Source organism: Empidonax traillii, unplaced genomic scaffold (assembly GCF_003031625.1).
Source record: "Empidonax traillii isolate 1590-97213 ecotype Southwest subspecies unplaced genomic scaffold, ASM303162v1 scaffold761:size885847, whole genome shotgun sequence".
NCBI lineage: Eukaryota > Metazoa > Chordata > Aves > Passeriformes > Tyrannidae > Empidonax > Empidonax traillii.
Window position 1 is genome coordinate 725,694 of NW_020955954.1, and position 20,192 is coordinate 745,885.

The window sequence follows — 20,192 nt, forward strand, 5'->3', positions numbered from 1 at the left end:
CCAGCACAGCCCCCCCCACCCCACCCACCGCCCCTTGAACTCAACCAGCCGAACGCATGAGTGGGTTTCTTCAAAGGGCCCCCCAAACCCTGTCCCGCCGCCCCCTCCCCAGCCCCGTAAGCCCCCTCTGAAAGGGCCCCAGAACAAAGCACAGGAAGGGATTGCGGTGGTTTCCGCACGGACCTGACTGTGGAGTCGCTCAATGGAAGAGGAGCCAGGACGCTTTTCATTTCATCCCCTGGCCCCGCTCCGGCCGCGGGCCGGGCCCTGCCTGCCCGGCCCCCCGCCCCTTCTGCCTTTAGGTTGTGGGGTTTTTTATAGTCTCAGATTTATTTTTCCACAGTGTAATTCTGAAAGACAGCGGGGATGAATTATTCATTCCCCCTCTCCGCCTTTGCATACAATCCCGGCCGGGGAGGGGGCCGTGGCGAATGTGTTTGTGTGCAGGGCTGGCCCGAGGGGAATTGAAATCAATTTTTGGGGTCTAGGTGGGGGCATTTGGTGATTTTGGGGGCTTGGAGGGGCTGGGATGAGGCGATGAGGCCAGGAAGTTTCTAGTGGGGAATTATTCCCTTTCCAAAGCTGCCACAGGGGTGCAGGTGCTGGTGGGTGACCCCAGTGTCTGGGCATTGGGTCAGGGTCTCCTGTGTGTCGGGGGGGCTTTAGGGTGGGCACCGTGGTCCCTGATTCACCCATTGCTGCCCACAGGCAGCACCCATCACATTCCCCTGTTCCTGTCCAAGGGCAGCGCTGGCACACACAGCCCAGGACAAAAAGAGGGGAAAAAGTAAAAAACACCCTTTTTTCCATAAATTTCTGCTATTCTTAGGTGTTCCTTTAGCCCAGCCTGGAATATGAAGCCAGGTTGAGGGGGAGGAGGGATTCCCCAAAGAGCAGGGAGAGCTCTGGCTGCTGCTGCCTTTATCCCCATCCTGCCACCTCCTTCATCCCCGTCCTGCCACCTCCTTCATCCCTGTCCTGCCACCTCCTTCATCCCCATCCTGCCACCTCCTTCATCCCCGTCCTGCCACCTCCTTCATCCCCATCCTGCCACCTCCTTCATCCCCATCCTGCCACCTCCTTCATCCCCGTCCTGCCACCTCCTTCATCCCCATCCTGCCACCTCCTTCATCCCCATCCTGCCACCTCCTTCATTCCTGTCCTGCCACCTCCTTCATCTCTGACCTGTGCCCCCCATGGCTCCCTCTCCCCCCACAGCCTCCCATTCTCTGCCCTTCCCTGGGGACACACGGGCAGCTGGTGCCACCGCTGTCCCTGGCATGGCAGTGACAGGACCTCAGAGCTGGCTGCCAAAACCTGCGGGGGGATAAAGGGATGAAGTGAGGGGTGGGACTGGGGAGTGAGCAAGGTGGGGATAAGGAGATGAAGGGAGAGGGGGATAAGGGGGTGAAGCGGCGCGAGGTGGGGGCAGCACCCCGGGCAAAGCTTTAATCTGATTAGTGTTGGAGTGAATGGACAAAGCGAAAAGGCTTAAACCGCGGTGAAAGGAGTGGGGAGGAGGGGGGGGCTGAGAAGTGGAGACCCCGTCTGGTCGCGCCAAATTAGGTCAGATTTGGCTGGGCGGACATGAGAGGAAGAAATAAGGAGGGGGAAGCGCCAGGCAGGGAAACGAGGGCGGCTGTGCCGGCCCTGGGACCCGCCTGGCACCGCTGGTCTCTGTGCCAGGGCTGTTCGCCCCCTCCCCTCCCCGTGGGTCCGGGACCTCCCTCCTCTGCAGCCTGGCACGGTGGTGGAGGTGCTGGGGAAGAGCCCCCCTTGCTCCTACCTGTGCCCCGTGTCACCTGGGATGGGGACAGCCTGCACAGTGCTGGGTGCAGGGGGAGCTCCTGGAGCCGCCTTCGCCTGCAGTGCCCGGGGCTGGAGCAAAGGGCTACTGGGGGGCTGCTCCCCCCCATCCCCTCCGCAGGGGTGGCCGCCCTCCCCTCCATCCCCTTCTCCAGCGATCGATCCTTGCCCCCGATCGATGGGCTCTTCCCTGCGGGCGAGGGGCGGTGCTGCCCGGCCGGGCAGGAGAAATGGCTTTTCGCAGAGCCTGGAGCGGGATTCAGCATCGATCTCTGGTGCCTCGTCAGAGATCAATTAGGCCGGTCATTAGCCGTGCCCAGAGCGCCGCGGGGGCCTGAGCCGTGCAGGGAGTGGGGAAATGCCGGGCTGGCAGAGGGTACCCACCCTGTGGGATGCTCAGGAGGTGCCAGCATCCCAACCTGCACATCCACAGACCCCTCCATGCCTCGATTTCCCAGATTAGAGGTGGGATAGAGGCTGTTCCAGCGTGGCTGAGGGGCTGGGGATGGTCCCCTGGACTGTGAGAGCCTGTTGTGGCAGCCTCGTGGCTGGGCTGGGCTCCAGCTCCACAGCAGCATCTCCTGATGGGAATGTTTGTTTGGAAATCACTTCGGAGCTGTCGGTGTGGCCGGAGCCATCCAAGGAGCGGGAAGGGGCCGGGCAGGAGCGTGGCTGTCCTGGGGGCTGACGAGTGACCCGGGTGTGTGTCCGGCCTGGCTTAGGGGGGGCAGCGCCTGCGAGGCCCCGCGGGACCAGTGGAGGAGCAGGACAGTGGCCAGGTCATTGTCCTGCTGGGAGGCCAAGCAGTGTGGCTGAGACCACCCAGACGGTGGTGAGGGGACTGAACAGCACCCCTGGGACGGGAGACTGTGGCCAGGAGCATTCCAAGGGGCAGGAGCTTGGGGGAGCAGGAGGAGCGATGCCTGGGGGCGTGGAGGGGAGTGGGACCAGTTGTCATCTCTTGGGCTTGAGTGTTTATGACTGTGAAGGACCTGAAGGTCCTTGTCATCTATGCAGGGACATGTTGTGAGTAACCTCTGCATCCCCCTGACCTGGCATCTCCCAGCCCCAGCATCCCCCTGACCTGGCATCTCCCAGCCCCAGCATCCCCCTGACCTGGCATCTCCCAGCCTGGCATCCCCCTGACTCAACATCCCCCAGCCACATCATCTCCCTCACTCAACACCTCCCGTCCTTGACATCCCCCAGCCGTGCCCCAGCCTCCTCCTGTGCCCATCTCTCCCCTGACTCATGGGTTTGTGCCCATCCAGGTGCTCTCACAGGCAGCAGAGCACGGTGGGGGCATCACAGCGTTGTGGCACGGCATTTGACATCCACCCTCCGTGCTGCTGCCCCGTCATCCTCCCCCATTCCCTCAGCCAAAACGCAGCTGAGAGCAGAGCTGAGCAGAGCAGACCCCTGGCTTTGGGCAGGATGACCTGGGGCAGGTACTGCCTGCAGCAGCCGCCTCTGCCCGCGAGCTGCAGCTTCTAAGAAACAGAAAATAAAGAGAGTTTCAGAAAGGAGAAAAAAAAAAAAAAAAAAAAAAAAAAAAAAAAAAAAAAAAAAAAAAAAAGGAAAAGTTCCCCGATTACATCTGGTGAAGTGACAAATCTGCCAGGCAGGTGATTATTCCGGGTACGGACGTGCCGAACACAGATGCCGATAGGATTAAAGGGGAAGGGGGGGAGCTCGCCCTGTTAAACCAACACCTGATAAAGGAATCAACCAGCCCGAGGAATAAATTCCCAGCGCTGCCAAGGTCGTGCGCCGCTGGGCCCGCTGCCACCGCCACGGGGAGGGGACGGCGTCCGAGCTGCAGGGTGACCCATCCGGCACCGAAGCCCCGCGCCCGGGCACCCCGGCACTGCCGCAGCCCCCGCTCCCCGGAGCGCCCGTACCCGGCATGCCCTCGGCTGCCTGGTTGCTTTCCAGGCACGTCCCGGGCATCCCCTTGGGATGGCGCAGAAAATTAACAGCAGTTCAGATCTGAGGAACTTTATGACACGTGTATGATAGGACTGAACCAGGGCGTAATTGAATGACGGATGAGCTTCCAAGAGCCACATTTCCAGGGAGTAATGAAAAATAGAAGTGCTATTGACTAAAGGAGCTTTCGGCGGCCGGGCGGCTCGGCGCGGGATGAGCCGCTGCCGGCGGGGGGAATGCATCAATACGGCGAGTAATAGCTCAGTTATTATAACTCTGGAAATGTCATTCAGGCCTAACCAGAGAACACTGGCTATTAACTAGCCTTAAACAGGACGCGCCGGGCGGGAGCCTGAGCCGCCAGCGCCCGGTAATTATTTTACTTCTTTTCATGGCTCCATAACCTTTCCCGTCGCGGGGGGTGGCCTGAGTGCCCGCAGCCCCGGGGGTCCCTGTGCCTTCCCGTGCCGTGGCACCGAGCCTTGGGAGCTGCTCCAGGGCAGGGGCCCCGTGGCACCCTCAGTTTGTCCCTGTCCCTCTCAGGAAATGCTGGTGTTGCTCTTGTCAGCTGTGGCCACGAGCTCAGGGCTGAAGCCTTTGTGCACATCCTTCCCTGCATCCCTCCTTCCCACGTCCCTCCACGTGCACAACCCTCCCTTCATCCCTTTCCACATCCCTCCCTGCATCCCTTCCCTCATCCCTCCCTGTGCACATCCCTCCCTGCATCCCTTCCCATGTCCTTCCCCGTGCAAATCCCTCCCTGCATCCCTCCCTGTGCACATCCCTCCCCACATCCCCAGTGCCTCTGCTGAGACAGGCAGCCGGCAGCGGCGGGATCTGGGCTGGCAGAGACCGGCTCAGGGCCCGGTGCCCTGCGGAGCCCCAAGGTGTAATGAAAGCTCAGGGGAGAGTATCGAGTGATCCTAAATGGATTTTCTCCATTAGCTCAGCTCCATCAGCCAGTTATCTGCTCCTGGAGTGCTCCAGGGCTACTGGCACTGGCACTCAGAGTGCTCCCAGCACCTGCTGCCTCAGCACAGCACCCACCTGCCATGAGCAGCACTCATCCTGCCATCCCAGCACCCACCTTGTTACAGGGCCGTCTGGTCTCAGGATGACATTTTTGGGGGCAGCATGTCCGTGGGAAGGAGAGTGGGATGTAGGGGGACCCCACAGCCCAGCCTTACCTGCAGATACCCCAGTGTCCCACCCTGCCATGGGGAAGGTGTAGGGGGGGCATGGCAAGGTGAGGGAGGGGCCGGCTCATTCCCGCACGCAGCCGTTCCCTGCTTGGCAAGTCGGAGTTCATCATTAGCCAGGAAATAATTAATTGTTGGGCAGACAAAAGGCATCGCTCGGCCCCCCCAGAGACCCCGTCAAAGGGAACTGTCAGGGGCGGGCGTGATAAATTACGGCTCCGCAGCTCCGCATTTCGGCGGCGCCGGGACAGGGACAGGCCCGTGGTGTCCTTTCGCTGGGGGTCACCGGGGGCCGGGTCTTACCTCGCGTCCCCCACGAGCACTGGGGTGGCACCGGGCTGGGGTAGGGGTGGTGGGGGGACAGGCAGGGCCCTGCCCTGTGCCCGCCGTGTCCGTCCTTCCCAGCCGTGTCCCCGTGCCCGCCCGGCCCCGCCGTGCCGTCCTGCTGGGCAGCGCCGGCCGATTTCCACCGCGTCGGCGTTTTCCCGGTGATTGCGGGGCCGGCGCTCGCCCAGCTCTCCCGCCGATCAAATTACTGCCATCGCCCCCAATTCCCCGTGAATCCAAGTGTTCCAAGGTTAAAGAGTCATTGGTGCACCCGCCACCCCCTGTCCCGCCACCACCAATCCGACCGCTACTGGAAAATAGTGACCATGACCAAAGTAATGCACCAGGATGTGTTTGTGCCTGTAAATTGGTGTGTCTTGAACCAGCTGGGGTGAGGAACGGGCTCCTTGTTTGTCTCCTCTGCTGCTGGGCCTGCGCTGTGCTGGAAGTTCCAACCCTGGGACAGGGAAATGGAGGCAGTGGGTACCACCCCGGTGTCACAGCAGGACTGTGGCACATCCCAGTCGTGTCTCTGGGTTGACACCAATGGAAATGGCTCTGTGGAGCGCTGGGGTAGCAGCTGGTTTGACTCAGAGACCAAAGGGTAACACTGGCCCTCCTGGGACCCTTTTCTGCTGCCACCCGTCCCTTGACCGTCCCCTCACAGCACCCAGGACACCCGAAATCTCCCTCCAACCTGGTGATGGTGGGACTGGAAGGGTGGGCACCCGAGGACAGGCTGTCCCTCGCCCCCAGGATGGCAGGGAGGTGACGGCAGATGGGACATGAGGCTGGCACTGCCGCAGTGCCGCTGCCAGTGCCACTGGGGACCCCCCTGCCTGGGCCTGTGCCCGCAGCGTGCCAGGACCAGCCGCAGTGAGCGTCGGGGCTCGGCCGCGCTAACGAGGTCACTCCCAGGGGGCTGTTTACCCCGTCCCCCGCTGGAGACCCCCAAAGGGCGCCTTGATCCGGCTGTCCCAGCGGGCTGCGGCGCGGAGGCGGCGCGGGCGGCGGGGGGGCCCGGCTGTCACCGGCTGATAACCCCCAGCGGCTCCGTCCCGTGCCCGTTATCAGCGCCCGCCCGCCTGGCCAGACGCGGTAATTAGGGCGCTCAGCGTGAGCCGCCGGAGCACGGATGAGCACGCGTGGGCCTGTGCACGGGCTGGCACGTGCCCGGGCTCCGGCTGCGAGAGACGTGCCGGGCCCGACGGCGGCGGGGACGTGAGCGGGGCTGGTGCTCGGTGTGCGCTGTGCCAGGCTGGGATGGTAACCATCCGTCATTTAGGGAGTGAGGGCGGCCTCTCCTCTCTCACCTCCTTCCAGACCCTCGTGCCTCTGTCACCTTCGTTGTCAGCCACCACTGTGACCTCTCATGCCACCTGTCTCTGCCCCTTCCATAACCATTTGGCTCCATGTGCCCTCCACTGGCCCCTCACCCTTCTCCCTCTTGGACCCTCATTCCTGTCCCTGCTGGGTCCAGGGGATTTGGGTGTCCAGCGAGCCCCCTGTCCTGCCATTGCCGTGCCCATCCCATCATTCCCATCCTATTGTGTCCAGCCCTCTGTGCCCATCCTGCCATGCCCACCTAGCTGTGCCCACCCCGCCATGCCCCTGTGGCTCCCTGGGAGCAGCCGAGGCACTGCCGGCAGTAACACAATTACTGTTACACTTTCCAGCCCTCGTCTCTCCCGCAGTGAATTTCTGCTGTGATTCGATTTCCGCAGATCCCGGCCGTGGATCCCGGCTGGCTGCCGCCATCCCCGGAGCCGGGCGGGTGCCGGCGCTCCCAGGGGAGGGCGAGGGGCAGTCGTGGCTGGAGACCCCCTCGGTGCCATCCTGTGGGCATCACGTCACCGAGGGCTGGCAGCGAGGGACGTCACACCCGCCGTCCGAGGGGCTCCCGGTGTCTTGGTAACCGGGAACTGCTCTGGTGGTGCCGCTGGCAGAGCCGTGCCGGGGTGTGAGGGCGGTGCCAGCTCCCCTCGGCACACACGGTGCTCCCAAAAGCGTGTGGGGAGGGATGTGGAGAGGGTGCCCTGCCCTGGATGGGGTGCCAAGGGGACACAAGGGAGTGGCAGTGTCTGGGTGGGTACGAGGGGGGCACAGGGGAACACTGGGGTGTGGTCCAGGGTGGCTGGGCACGGTGCAGTGGGGGCTGGGGGTCATTCACCCACATCCTGGGCTGGGGGTCATTCACCCACATCCCACGCTGGGGCTCGTGGTGCCTCCCCAGTCCCCTCCCAGGGCTCGTGGCCGGCTCTGCTCGGTGGCCTCAGCGTCCGGGCTGGGCTGTGGGAGAAGGAGCTGGAGCGGGACCTCTGCACCGCCCCACTTTATTATTGAATTTAACCTACAGTCTTCCTTACATGCCACAGTGCCCGTAACTAGTGCAGAGGCTGCTTTTATGTGCAAATGAGGCTTTTTTTTTTTTAATCTTTGACAGAGAATGTGCTGTGTTTACATAACAGAGGGCCCTGGTACTCTGGAGAGGGCCACTGACAGTGCTGGCAGGAGATGTTAAGAAAGATCTAACATTTCTGATCTCTGTTTAGCCAGAGGCACTGCGAGGCGGCGGGAGCAGCAGGGGAGGGTGGCTCGGGGGTGCCCGGGAGAACAGCTCGGCTGTGGCCCGGGAGGGCACCAGGGCCGGGGACCTGGGGCAGAAGGGATGGAGCAGCTGCAGGGATGGGGTGGCACCAGAGGGTCACATCGTGGGGGTCCCCACGCTGGGGTGGAGACCCCAGAGCCCTCTGCAACCCCAGAGCGTGGGGCAGGGTCTGCCCTTCCCTTGGGCTGATGGTGCTCCCAGAGGTTCGGGACCATCCGGTGACCTCGGGATGACCAAAAGCTGGTGGTGAAACCAGGAGCTGTTGGGATGAACTGTCCCAGTTTCCCTCCAAGATCCACTGCCACCAGCAAAGGGAAAAACTCCTCCCGCCAGGTTAAGTGGAAAAATGACCAATATCCTCCGTCCTGCCGGGTTCAAGCGCATTAATTCCGGGGACTCGGTTAATGGCAGTATTGATTAGTCTCAGCACTGGGCTAACGAGCATCCATGCTAATGAGGGGTGAGTGGTGGGAATTGCAGCAGCTGGAGCAGTTCCAGGGAGCTTTGGTTGGGGGGAGAGGGTAGAGCACCCCAAAAAGGGGCTTTACCTGCCTGGAGAGTGGGTTTGTCCTCCTGGGATAGGCTCTGGCACATGGAAAGTGGAGTATTTGTGTGCCAAAAATACAATTTCCGATTGACATCTCTGCTTTTTTCTGGACAAGAGAGTGATGTTATGAATCTGAGGGAAAAACCTGTCTGATCCATGCTGGGCATCATGGCAGGATCCATCCATCTGGCTTGTCCATGCTGTGCTGGATCGTCATGGAGCAGCCAGCTCCCAGCTCATCCAGGGGGTCAGCCAGCTCCCAGCTCATCCAGGGGGTCAGCCAGCTCCAGGCTCATCCAGGGGGTCAGCCAGCTCCCAGCTCTTGTGTTCACAGCTCTGGTTGGGTTTATCCCAGGCACATGCAGGGCTGGGAGCTCCAGGGTCCCTCTCAGGCAGACACTGGGTGGGAAGGGATCTCCGTGATCCCAATCCCATGCACGGCGCGGTGGGACCGGGGGCAAAGCCTCCCCAGCTCTTCCCTGAAAAGCTGCTCAGTTTTTGAACTCTCTGCTTTTTTCTTTCTTTTCTTTTTTCACTGCAAACACTTGAAAGGCCCCGTTCCTCCCTCTGCTGTTCCCAGCAGCCCCCCCTCGCTCTGCCCCCCTGGCCTCGTCTCACCGCGGTCCCCGAGCGGAGCTGGGGGCGTTGGTGACACCCCAAGTTTGGTTTTGCATTTTTCTTTGTGCAACTTGGCAAAAAGGGGGGGGGGGGGGGAGAGAATTAACTTGGTGTTTGGAGGATCAAGAGCAGGTTTTGCTTCGGGGTCCCCATGGGTACCCTTGGGGTGATACCACAATGGGGTACCAGCCCTGCAATAGGGTGCCAGCCCCGAAATGGTGTGCTGACCCCAAAATGGGGTGCCAGTGCTGGAACGGGGTGCCAATGGTGCAGTGGGGTGGAGGAGGCCGGGGCTCCTTTGGCGGCATTTTCGGCACCGATTTGGTGGGAATCCTCTCTGAGGTGCCTCGTGCCCAGGCCCCGACAGGCTCCTCTTGCATTTAAGCAAATTTGATTTTCTTCTGTGTGCTAAAGCCTCCCCACAGCCCGGAGTGGGCTCTGGATCCACCTCCGGATCCACAAACAGGCTGAAATAACAGCTCCGGGGGTCCCCATTTGTCTCCTCGTGCATCCCATCTCATCCCGCTCTGTCGCCCCGTCCTGTAATATCTCAGCATCTCCCTAAAGCAAAAGATGACAATAAAGTGTAAATGGGGAGTGTTGGCTCTGGAGTGTAATGATGGCAATTTAGATGCCAGCCGTCATTTCCCCGCCGTTGCCCCAGGTAACAGGAGCCGCCGAATCCGGTGGGAGCGCGGCCGAGGCGGGACGAGGTTACCTCGGAGGCTGATGGCTGTCCTGGGATTTTCTGTCATTTACCTTGAAAGGAGGGAAAGGGAAATAACCGTAAATGGAGGTGTTTGCCTTGGCTGAGCCGGGCCAGGGGTGCTGCCCCCCCATCCCAGCTGGGCCAGCACCGGTCTGTGACCAGCTCCAGGGCTGGCAGGGCTGGGGAGGCACCCACTGGTTCTGCATGGAATTTGCATCCATTACCCACAGTGCCCACCCCACTCCCCGTCCTCGTCCTCATCCCCATTCCCATTCCCATCCCTGTCCCCATCCCCAGTCCTGTCCCCAGGAGAACGAGAAAAGGAAAGGAAGAGAAGGCAAGACAGGGAAAGAGAAAACCATAACAAACATGCCTAAACCCCCCTGTGCCCATCTCCTGTGCCCCCCTGCCCTGTGCCCGTCCCATCTCCCGCCCCCCGCGCTCCCACTCGCTCCTTCTTTATTTTTTTAATCAACCGCGTCGCTTTCCCGGCGCCGAAGCGTTTCCCAGCCCCGCACTCAGGAAACCTCATTAACACAGATCAAAAGGAGCTTTTAATGATTTATAAAGGTGCAGTAGTTTGGAGAAATTAAATAATTTAGGTGCTGTGTGTACGGCGGGTCCCCCCGGACCGCATTACCGGCGCTCCGTGAGCCGCGGCACCGGGGACAGCGCCGGGGCCTCTGGGGACCAGCACTCGGCACCGCCCCGGGGGCTGGGGGTGATGGAGACGGGGTGTCCCCTGAATGTCATCTCATCCCTGCCAGCACTGGGGCTCAGCTGGGTGGGATGCTGGGGACCCCCGGCACAGCCCGGAGGGGGGTTGGGATGCGCTGGGTGCTCGGGGTGCTGCTGAGGTGGCAGCGCTCGCTCCCCGCCACAGAAAATGTTTGCCAAGGTGGTTAAAATAAACCTGGGCACTGGTGGGATGGGGCGGTGGGATGGGGGGCAGTGGGATGCTCTGGACCGACGCTGGGTGGAGATGGGTATCTGGGTGCATCCAACTCTGGCTCCATCCCCTCCCGGCCCACTCAAGTGGCTTTTGCCTCTCGAGCGGGGAAGATGGATCTGCCTCCAGGACGCCGGGACCGACACGTGGCCCGAATTCTCCCCCCCAGCCTTGCCTGGCTCCCGCCCGGCGCCGCCGTTTGTGTCCCGCGGGGCGACACTCGGCTCGGCTCGGCTCGGCAGCGATTCCGGCTGCCCGAGGAGAAGGAGGAACAGATGGAAAACCAGCCTAAACGTTCCCGGCGTGAAGTCCATTGCCGGCCACGGACTTGCCAGGCCCCAGCCGAGCAGCAGGATTAATGCAGGGAAGAGCCCCTGGCAGGGGCCGGTGGGTGCCTGAGCCCCAGGGGCCGTTCCCCACCATCCCTCCAGCTCCGGGAGCTCCTTTGTGCCCATTTCCCTCAGGGGACCCCGGCGGGGTTGGGAGGGGTGAGGGAGGGGCTGGCATCAGCCCCTCTGCAGCTGAATTCCCATCAGGTTGTGTTTAATAGCAGGGGAGAGGGCGGCAGGGCTGGGGGGGCCGGTTTGGGGGGGGGGGGGGGGAGCTGCTGTGTTTTATTTTGCTCTGTAATAGGCTTATTACTCCTGATCACGCTGTGACTATTTGAATGAAGGAGATTTCGGGAGATGAAAGCGGAAGGGAGGTTTTAAGTCTCTCAGTGCCTGGCCCCGCAAGGACGGGTGCCCTTGGAGAGGGGGGGGACCCCATACCCGGGACCCCCTGCCCCAATTCCCCCCTCGCCTCACTGCCCCCACGAGCCCTGTCCAGCCCCCACTGGTTCCAAACCTCCTGATTTCCAGCCTCAATTTATTCATGGCCGGTTTATACCCATTTGTTTATGTGCCAACACCGTTCCTCAGCTTAAATAGCTCTTTTCCATCCATAATATCCCCCCCCCCGTATTCCAGCGGGCGCAATCATATCTCTTTTCAAGCTGTTCAGGAAAGAAAAATCTGAATTATTTAACCCTTGGGACACTGGCTGGTCTCGCAGGGTGTGGAGAGACAAATCCGCTTTGTTCCCACGCTGGGTCACTGCCTGAATTTGGGAATTTTGGGGGGATGCTGCTGCTGCTCAGAGGGGAAACTGAGGCTATGGGTGCAGTTGAGGGGACCAGGGCCAGGGCTGGGGCACAGGGTTTGCTCTCCTGGCTGGCTCTGACCCCCAGGGGCTGGGGGGCTGGGGCTGGGGCTGCCTGTTGGGAAGGTTTTTCCCCTCCATGGTGAATATCCAAGAGGTAAAAACTTGGGAAGCCACTGTGCTCCCAGCATGGAGATGCTGCCCTGCCTGTCCAGGGGACCGTGGCACTGGATCCAGTGATGACATTGGATGCAGTGATGGCATCATCCCCATCCCTGGCATCATCCCCGGTGATGGGATCGTCCCCTTCCCGTGGCATCATCCCCATCCCGTGCCATCAGGCTGGGGTGCCCTGGGGGGAGCCCAGGACCCCCTGCAGAGGTGGGGTGCCCCGTGCTGGGGGTCCCCACAGCTCCCTGCAGCCCCCCTGTGAAGGGTGACCCCCTCCCCAGAGCCCCCCCAGCAGAGGGTGACCCTCTCCCCGCAGCCCCTCCCCACGTCTGTCTCCATCTGGGCCATTTATCAGCTTTAATCAGCTTTAATTCAGCAATTTGTCAGGCAGGCAAAGGCCCTCGCAGTGAGTTTTTCCAAAAAATATAATAATTATTATTATTATTCCCCTGATACGTGGAGGGCCCCCCCCTCCTTGTCTTTGCTTGGGCTTTAGTAACGATCATTAAAATAAATAATTTTTTTAAATAAAAGGCAGCAAGAAGAGGGGGTTTTTTTTGTGGGCTCTTTTTTTTTTTTTCAATATTTTTTATTGTTCTCTGTGCGTTTGAAAATTGTTTCCCAGTAAATTCCAGCCCTTTGTATTAATTTTACATTTTCCAATGTTACCTTGCCAGGGGCAGGGTTGGCACAACTGGCTCGGGAAAGGAGAGGGAAGGAGAGGGAGAAACCCTGCTCCTTAATTAGCGCGCTCCCTGTGTGATCAGAGAGCTTATGAGGCAGGTAATGAGCTGGAGGGGGGCTGCAGGAGCCCCCTCCCTGCACCACCTCCCCTTTTTGGGGTGCCTTTGGGATCACCCTCCATCCCGCCGGCCCCAGGGATGTGGGATCACCTTTGGGGTGTCTGTGTGATGAGTTTGATCCAGTCTCAGCCCTGCTAGCAGCTGCCACAGGCTTTGGGGGGGCTGGGGGGGTTGTGATCACCATCCCCATCCCACCAGGGCCATGCTGACCCCCCTGGAGCCATGGAGTGACCCCCATCTCTGGTCATGCCAAGGTTGGGGGGGGGGGGCCGTGCTGTGGAGTCCCAAATTAATTAGCAAAGAAAACTCACTCAATGAGGGGGGGAAGCCAAGCTGCCAGATTGGCTCCTGGGGGCACCTGTGAATTTGGCCTCGAGCTTTACCGGCTGCGGTGCCGCCAGCTCCGGGGTCTGGAGTTTGGGGAGGGGGACACAGGGGTCACCCCGAAGAGCTGGAGCGGGGGTTGCTGGCATGTGCCAAGGAGTCCTCCAGGGCTGCTAATCCCTTAATCTCTTGGATAAGCAGCGCCAGGAAGGCAAACGACACCGGGATTGTGGCACTTGGCTGCGGCGGTGCCGGCGCTCCGCCGGGATCCCCGGGAAATAATCATTTTGGTGTCGCTTCCTGCTGAGTGGTGCCGGTTTATCGGCATAAAACAAAGAGACCCTGGGTTAATCTGGAGGTTAATAGGGATGTTGGGGTGGGATGGGTGGGATCAGGCCCTGGATCACGGTTAAACCGACCGGTGAGGCCCTGTCCCGGTGTGCCGGGCTCGGGGGGGGTCGCGCCCCGCTGACCCCGAGTCGTCCCGCAGGTTCCACCGGGGGGACTACACGGTGGAGGTGAGCATCAACGACTACCTGGACATCTACTGCCCGCACTACGAGGAGCCGCTGCCCGAGCGGATGGAGAGGTACATCCTGTACATGGTGAACTACGAGGGACACGCGTCCTGCGACCACCGGCAGCGCGGCTTCAAGCGCTGGGAGTGCAACCGCCCCGACTCCCCCAACGGGCCCCTCAAGTTCTCCGAGAAGTTCCAGCTCTTCACCCCCTTCTCGCTGGGGTTCGAGTTCAGACCCGGCCACGAGTACTATTACATCTGTGAGTGGGGAGGGCGTGGGGCGGGTCTGGGAGCACATCCTGGGGGTGTCCCGGCATTGCCGTTGTGTTTTGGTGACCCAGAATGTTGCAGAACCCCCAAATCCAGCTGTTCCCTGTGCCCACAGCACAGATCCCAAAGCCTTTGTGGGGCTGAGTCACAGCCATGGGCATGGGAGTGAGCAGGACTGTCCAGAGCCATGGGATGATAGGAATGGTCTCATCCCGACGGGAACACCACTGGCACCAGTAATGGTGCTGCACCAGGGCAGTGGCACTGCCAGCCCCGGGTTCTGTTCCCCTCTTCTCCTCTGTATTCCTGTGCTTTCCCATGTTTTCTGTGCTCTCCCATGTAATTCCTGTGTGCTCCCATGTGTTGCCATGCTCTCACTTACATTCCCATGCTCCCTCATGTATTTCCTACGCTCTCCCGTGTCTTCTTGTGCTCCCACTTATATTCCTGTGCTCTCCCACGTATTCCCGTGCTCTCACACGCAATTCCCGTGCTCTCCTGTGCATTCCCGTATATCCTTCTGCTCTCCCTGGTCTGGGCTCCCTTTTCTCACCCAAACCTGAACCCCAAACTGTCCAACCCTCTCTGGTGCTGTTGGCAGGATGAGGGTCCTTGGGAGGGCATTTCCACCCCTGGAGTGTCTGCAGGGGCCAGGGCAGAGGTGAGGGACAGGAGCCAGATCGGTTTCCTCATGAGCTTGCTGGAGTCATGGAAAAATAATCCAGTGCTGCTGGGAGCAGGCGCTGGGATAAAGCCCAGACCCAAACAAGGCAGTGTGACCCCGGTGACACCCAGAGCCAAGGACCCGCCGTCCCCTCCGGAGCCACCGCCACGCTCCTCCGCCTTATCGTTTCTCCCTCTTTTTCCTAAAGCAGCTGTTTTCAGCCCACTTAATTTGTTCCTTTTATCTATATTAAATTACCATTTCCCCCTCTCTCCCTCCCCCCCCTGTAAAATGTCACCGGCGCAATAACTGCGGCCACAACTCACTCTCTCCCCCCCCCCTTTATTTTATTTTATTTTTTTATTTTTTAATGTCGTTAGGGAGAGATTACACAGGAGTAAATGGGAAGCTGATCATTGCTAACCCGGTTAGAATTCCCGTCATGCGGAACATTAGAAATTATGCCTCTTTGAGGAACCGTATTTAGCAGACATGAAAGAAAAGAAATTACCTCCTCCTCGAGCCCATGGATTGGAATCCATTAACCCGCCGGCACCGGGACACGCTCGTGGCCCCGGCGCAGGTCAAGGGCACCTCGTGGCCCTGGGGACCCGGGGATGGAGCTGGGATGGGGTGCTGTGGGGTGGGGATGCTGTGGGGTGCTGTGGGGTGGGGATGCTGTGGGGTGCTGTGGGATCCCTGTGCTCGACACAGCACCTTCTCCTTCCCCCCCTGTGGGGCACGGCACCAAAACACAAAAGAAAAGGAGAGGTTCCAAAAAAAAAAAAAAAAAAAAACTTCAATTAAAAAGAAAACTATAGAGAAAATTAAATTCCTTTATAAATATATATATATATAAAAAAATCCCATTTTCTCACCCCGAGAGGGACTTTCACCTCGATAATTACCGCAATTCCTCCCTTCCTTCCAGTGTTTATTATTGTTACTCAGTGCTTGACCCTCGCTTTATCTCTGCCCCTCCCAACCCACTCGTCTCTCTCCCTTTTTCCTCCCCTGCAGCCGCATCCCCCCCGAACATGGTGGACAGGCCCTGCCTGAAGCTGAAGGTTTATGTTCGGCCAACGAGTAAGTGAGAGGCTCCCTGGGGTCACCCTGTGAGGTGAGAGCGGGTGGTGGCCCTGGGGATGGGGACAGGGGTGGGGACAGGGACCCCCAGCCCTGACAGAGCCATCCCAGCCTGTCCAACCAGTGGTGGACAGATAGGGAAAAAAAAATAATTAATAGCAATAATCATCTCTGCGCTGTGGCTACTTCTCCGAGTCGCATAAATCAGCCATTTAAAAAAACAAATTAATAATTTTCTTCTCCTGTTAACGTGTAATTAGCAAATGGCAGCGGCTCTCCCCGGGGACAGCGGAATGTCACCGGGTAACGGATGGCTCTCGCCTCCTTTCTTCAGTGGCTTTAAAATAAAACCCAGCATAACGGAACCGTCTGTAAAAACTCATCATGTTCCGCTCAGAACGAGGGGAAAAAATCTCTCCTGATAGAATTTTTTTAGTATTTTAATAATACTGGGATTTGTTTTATTTCCACCTTGCAGAGGGGAAGGGAAGGGGAGAGGGGCTGGGCCCTGGAGATGGTGAGGGGTCCCTGAGGGGGCACCTGGACTGGGTCCTGAAACATTGCCCATTGCAAATGCCTGGCACAGGGACCCTCCAGAATGAGGGGGAACGAGGGGACAGGATTGGTGGAGCAATGGAGCGTCCCTAGACAGGACCAGACTCCGCTTTTCCTGCCTCCTGTCCTTAAAATCCATGGAACTGGAACACTCTGTGCCCTCACCCAGCCTCGTCCCCACGCTGCCCTTCCCTGTGACACGGGGCTGTGGAGCCACCCGTGGCTGTCCCCAGGTGTCAGGTCCCAGGGCTGGCTGCAGCACTTTTGGGGAAGCTGGGATTTGGGGGATGATCAGTGCCCAGCTCCTCTCAGGACCCCAACCCCAGGGTGCCGATTGTCCCCGTGCCTCTGCCCCGGCTGGGTCCCGCCCGGATCGCGGCCATCCCACCGGCTCACACGTCCCTCTCTCCCTCCTTTCCCACAGACGATTCCCTCTACGAGTCCCCGGAGCCCATTTTCACCAGCAACAACTCGTGCTGCAGCCTCAGGGTCCCGCCGGCCGCGCTGGCGGTGGTGCCGGTCGTCTGGACGCTCCTGGCCTCGTAGCCCCGACCCCGACGCGCCGGGAGCGGCTCCGCGGGGCAGGAGCAGCCCGGGCACGGATCCTGCCCACCCCGAACCGCCTGGATGGTGCCTGGGGAGGTGGCTGGTGCTGCCGGTGAGGATCCTGCCACCACGTGAAGGCCCTGCCGTGGCACAGTCATCGCGCCGGGAACGGTGCCGGGCTGTCCCGCGGGATGGATCCCGGCTCCCATCCCCGTCCCACAGCTCCAGCTCCGGCCGGCCCGGTCGGGCATCGCTTTTTACATTTCTAGACCAAATACAGAGTCCTCGTCCGTTTGGTTTTTTTGTTGGTTTTTTCTTTTTTTAACGAAAAAAAAAAAAAGGTTTTTATTTTTATTTGTTGGGTTTTTCCCCGGCCGGGTTCCCCCCCCAGGCCAGACTGACCTGCCCGGGGCCAGGCTCAGCCTCCGGATTGCCGGGACCGCCAGACACAGCGATGGTGCCAACGGCTCCGTGGGCACGGACTCCTTCCCAGCCTGGCAGGATGTGACAGAGCCAGTCCGGACAGCCCTGGACACTCCCGGACACGGGGGGTCTGGACAGACACGGCCCCCACTGAGCCCCTGTGGGGTCACCCTGTTCCCTCCGCTCATGCCACAGATGGCACCGATGACCCCATGGAACACCGGGACAGCTCCGGGAACAGCAAAGGAAAGGGGATACGGCCGAGCGGAGCACCGGGAACGGCCGGCACGGAGGCACCGGGATGGTCAGTGCTGGGAGCGCTGGGATGGCCAGCACGGAAAGCAGCAGGAATGGCCGGCTGGTACAGGGAGCACTGGAATGGCTGGCACGCAGAGCACCGGGAATGGTTGGCGTGAAGAGCAGTAGGGATGTCTGGCTGGCACAGGGAGCACCGGGAATGGCCGGCACTGAGAGCACCAGGGACGACTGGGACTGGGAGCACCGGGAATGGCCAGCACTGAGAGCACCGAGGAGGGACGGCACTGGAGATGGCCAGCACTGGGAGCGCTGGGAATGGCTGGCACTGAAAATGACTGGCACTGGGAACACCAGGAATAGCTGGCACTGAAAATGGCCGGCACTGGGAACATGGGGAATGGGCGGCTGGCACGGGGAGCACCGCCGGGCGCTGGGAGCCGGCGGGCCGGGCTCGCCCAGCCGTGGGCATCATTCCAAGGGCGTTTGTCTGGCACCAGGGCTGGAGCCCCTGCCGGAGCAGGGCTGAGCTCATTGGGGCGGGAGGAGGCTGTGCCATGGATTTTCCTCCTCCGCTCTGCACCGTGTCCCCCCGATGCCTTGGGGGTCCAAGAGTCCCTCCAGGGGGGCCGTGTGTGGGACCATCGTGGTGCTCCCCATGGTCACCCCTTTGTCCCCAACATTCTGGGGCTGGGCTTGGGCATTTTTCCCTTTTCCTTTGCATTAATAAGCAAAACCCCCCGAACCCCCTGATCCGAGGTTGGCCCTGACCCCAGGGGTGGCAGATCCCCAGGGAGGGGTTCCCCCGCAGCCCCGGGGTCTGACCCCTCCTCGCCTTAAATCTGGGGCTGTCCCACCTGGGGGGGTCCCGTGCCTGTCCCACAGAGCCCCCCTATTCCCCAGGGGGTTGGTGGTCCCAGGGGATGCCGGTGAAGGGCTCAGACCCGGCCGCAGGTCCCCATTCCAAGGATCCTGGCCCTTCCGGGGGTCGGGGGCTCCGTCCCTGTACATACAGCGCTATACTGTGAGCGGTTTTTTTTATGTATTGTTGAGGATGGATTTTATGGAAGGGTTTATCTTATTTTATTTTTATTTTTTAGACTAGGAAGCTGGAATCTCGCAATAAGCTCATCTCCACCATCCAAACAAAAAAACAAAAAAACAAAAAAAACCAGACAAACAGGAAAAAAAATACAAAAAAAAGAAAAACCCACAATAAAAAAAAAAAATCGCATTCCCTGCTGTCCCTGTCCCTGTCCCCGTGTGTCCAGACCAGGTCGTGGTTCCCGAAGGTGACTAAAGCATTGTGTTTGGGGGGGGGATGCAGGGGGTACCCACTGGGCTCTGACACAGAGCCGGCAGCACCCGCCTGGCCTTCGGTCTGTGTTTTATATATATATAGATTATATCTATAAATATCTATATTGTGTACAGCGATTGTGGGAGAGTGGAAGGATGGAGGGGGCGGCGGGGCCGGCAGTGGGGAGGGCAGGGCTGGGGGTCCCCCCAGAGCAGCCCCCCCTCCTCGGCGCTGCCCCTCCCGTGCCGGTCCCTGCTGTGCCTCGCTCCGTCCTTCCACATTCCGCTTTCGCCCTCGACGTCGTGCTGATGGTAACCGGATCTATCGCCCCCCATTTGGATTCTGTATTTTTTTATAATAAAATGCAAATAAATGTCGTGTGAGGCCCTTGCTTTGAGGAATCACTTTCCCTCCCCGTGTGGCTCCGTGTCCCCTGGGGGCTCCAGCTCCATCCCCACTCCCCGTGCAGCCCCTGTCCCCTGGTGCAGCAGGGCTGTGCAGCCAGACCTCTCTGCTGGGTGGTGTGTTAATTACGGGAAGGGTTTAATTACCCTGTTAATTAATAATAATGGATATTAAATTAATTAATATGCAATTGTTGATAGTGCTTAATTATGGGAGGCGATGCTGCCCCGCGGGCGGGCGCTCGGGGCTGGCGGCTCCCGCAGCTCCGGCTGCTCACCTGCTGCTGCCTCAGTTTCCCCAGGAATGGGGCATCAGGCCACCAAGAGGTGACATCCCAGGAGGCCACCAAAGCCAGGACAGGCTGCTCGGAGATGGCATCATGAAGCGTCCTCTGCCAAGCCCCCCAACTCTTTTTTAGCTGAAATCCTGAACTTTTTGTGGAGCAGCCCGTGCTCCTTCCCGGCGTTCCGTGCCTATTCCAGCGTAATTAGCAGAATAGGAACAACCCGCTGGTAATTAATTGAGGCTCCCACGGCTGATCCGAGCTCTGAAGTTTTGCCACCAGAGGGTGAAAGAGTAATTTTGCTTTTTAATAAGGGCCATATGTGTGCCAGGAGCAGGAGCGATGCCACCCACCGCCAGGGACGTGGGTGCCGCCTCCGGCTCCGCCGTCACCGCCGGCTCTGCCAGCGCTGGGCTCCGGCAGAGGGAACACCAGGGAGAGAGTCTGGCAGGGATTTACCAAAAAGTGATTTTTCAGGCCCGTTCACGAGGTTTTTTGAGCCCTGACTCATGATTTTTTTTTTTTAACGCTGGGTGTTGGAAATAGGGAGGTAAAAATAGCAAACGGGCAGCACGAGGCTGAGATGGATCATCATTAGTAATTAATTAATGGAGTCGTGGGGTTTTAGGGACTGAACGGGATCATTTAGAGCCCGTCTTTCGTGCAGAGGCATCGAGGTTCGGTGTGAGGAGTGGTGGTATTGGAGAACTGGTCCAGCTCAGTCCTTAATATATTTAACCTTTATTATATTTAAA

At 59.6% G+C, this 20,192-nt stretch overlaps 1 protein-coding gene across 1 annotated transcript in view; it reads left to right on the forward strand.

The window, feature by feature from the left end:
* The window catches only part of EFNA2 (ephrin A2), a 36,674-nt gene extending 18,026 nt beyond the window's left edge, over window positions 1-18,648 (forward strand). The window contains exons 2-4 of the mRNA XM_027901079.1: window positions 13,621-13,910; window positions 15,605-15,670; window positions 16,650-18,648. Of these exons, the coding sequence (XP_027756880.1) occupies window positions 13,621-13,910; window positions 15,605-15,670; window positions 16,650-16,771 (478 nt within the window). The 3' untranslated portion in view covers window positions 16,772-18,648. The remainder of the gene's footprint in view (window positions 1-13,620; window positions 13,911-15,604; window positions 15,671-16,649) is intronic.
* Window positions 18,649-20,192: the final 1,544 nt, after the last annotated feature.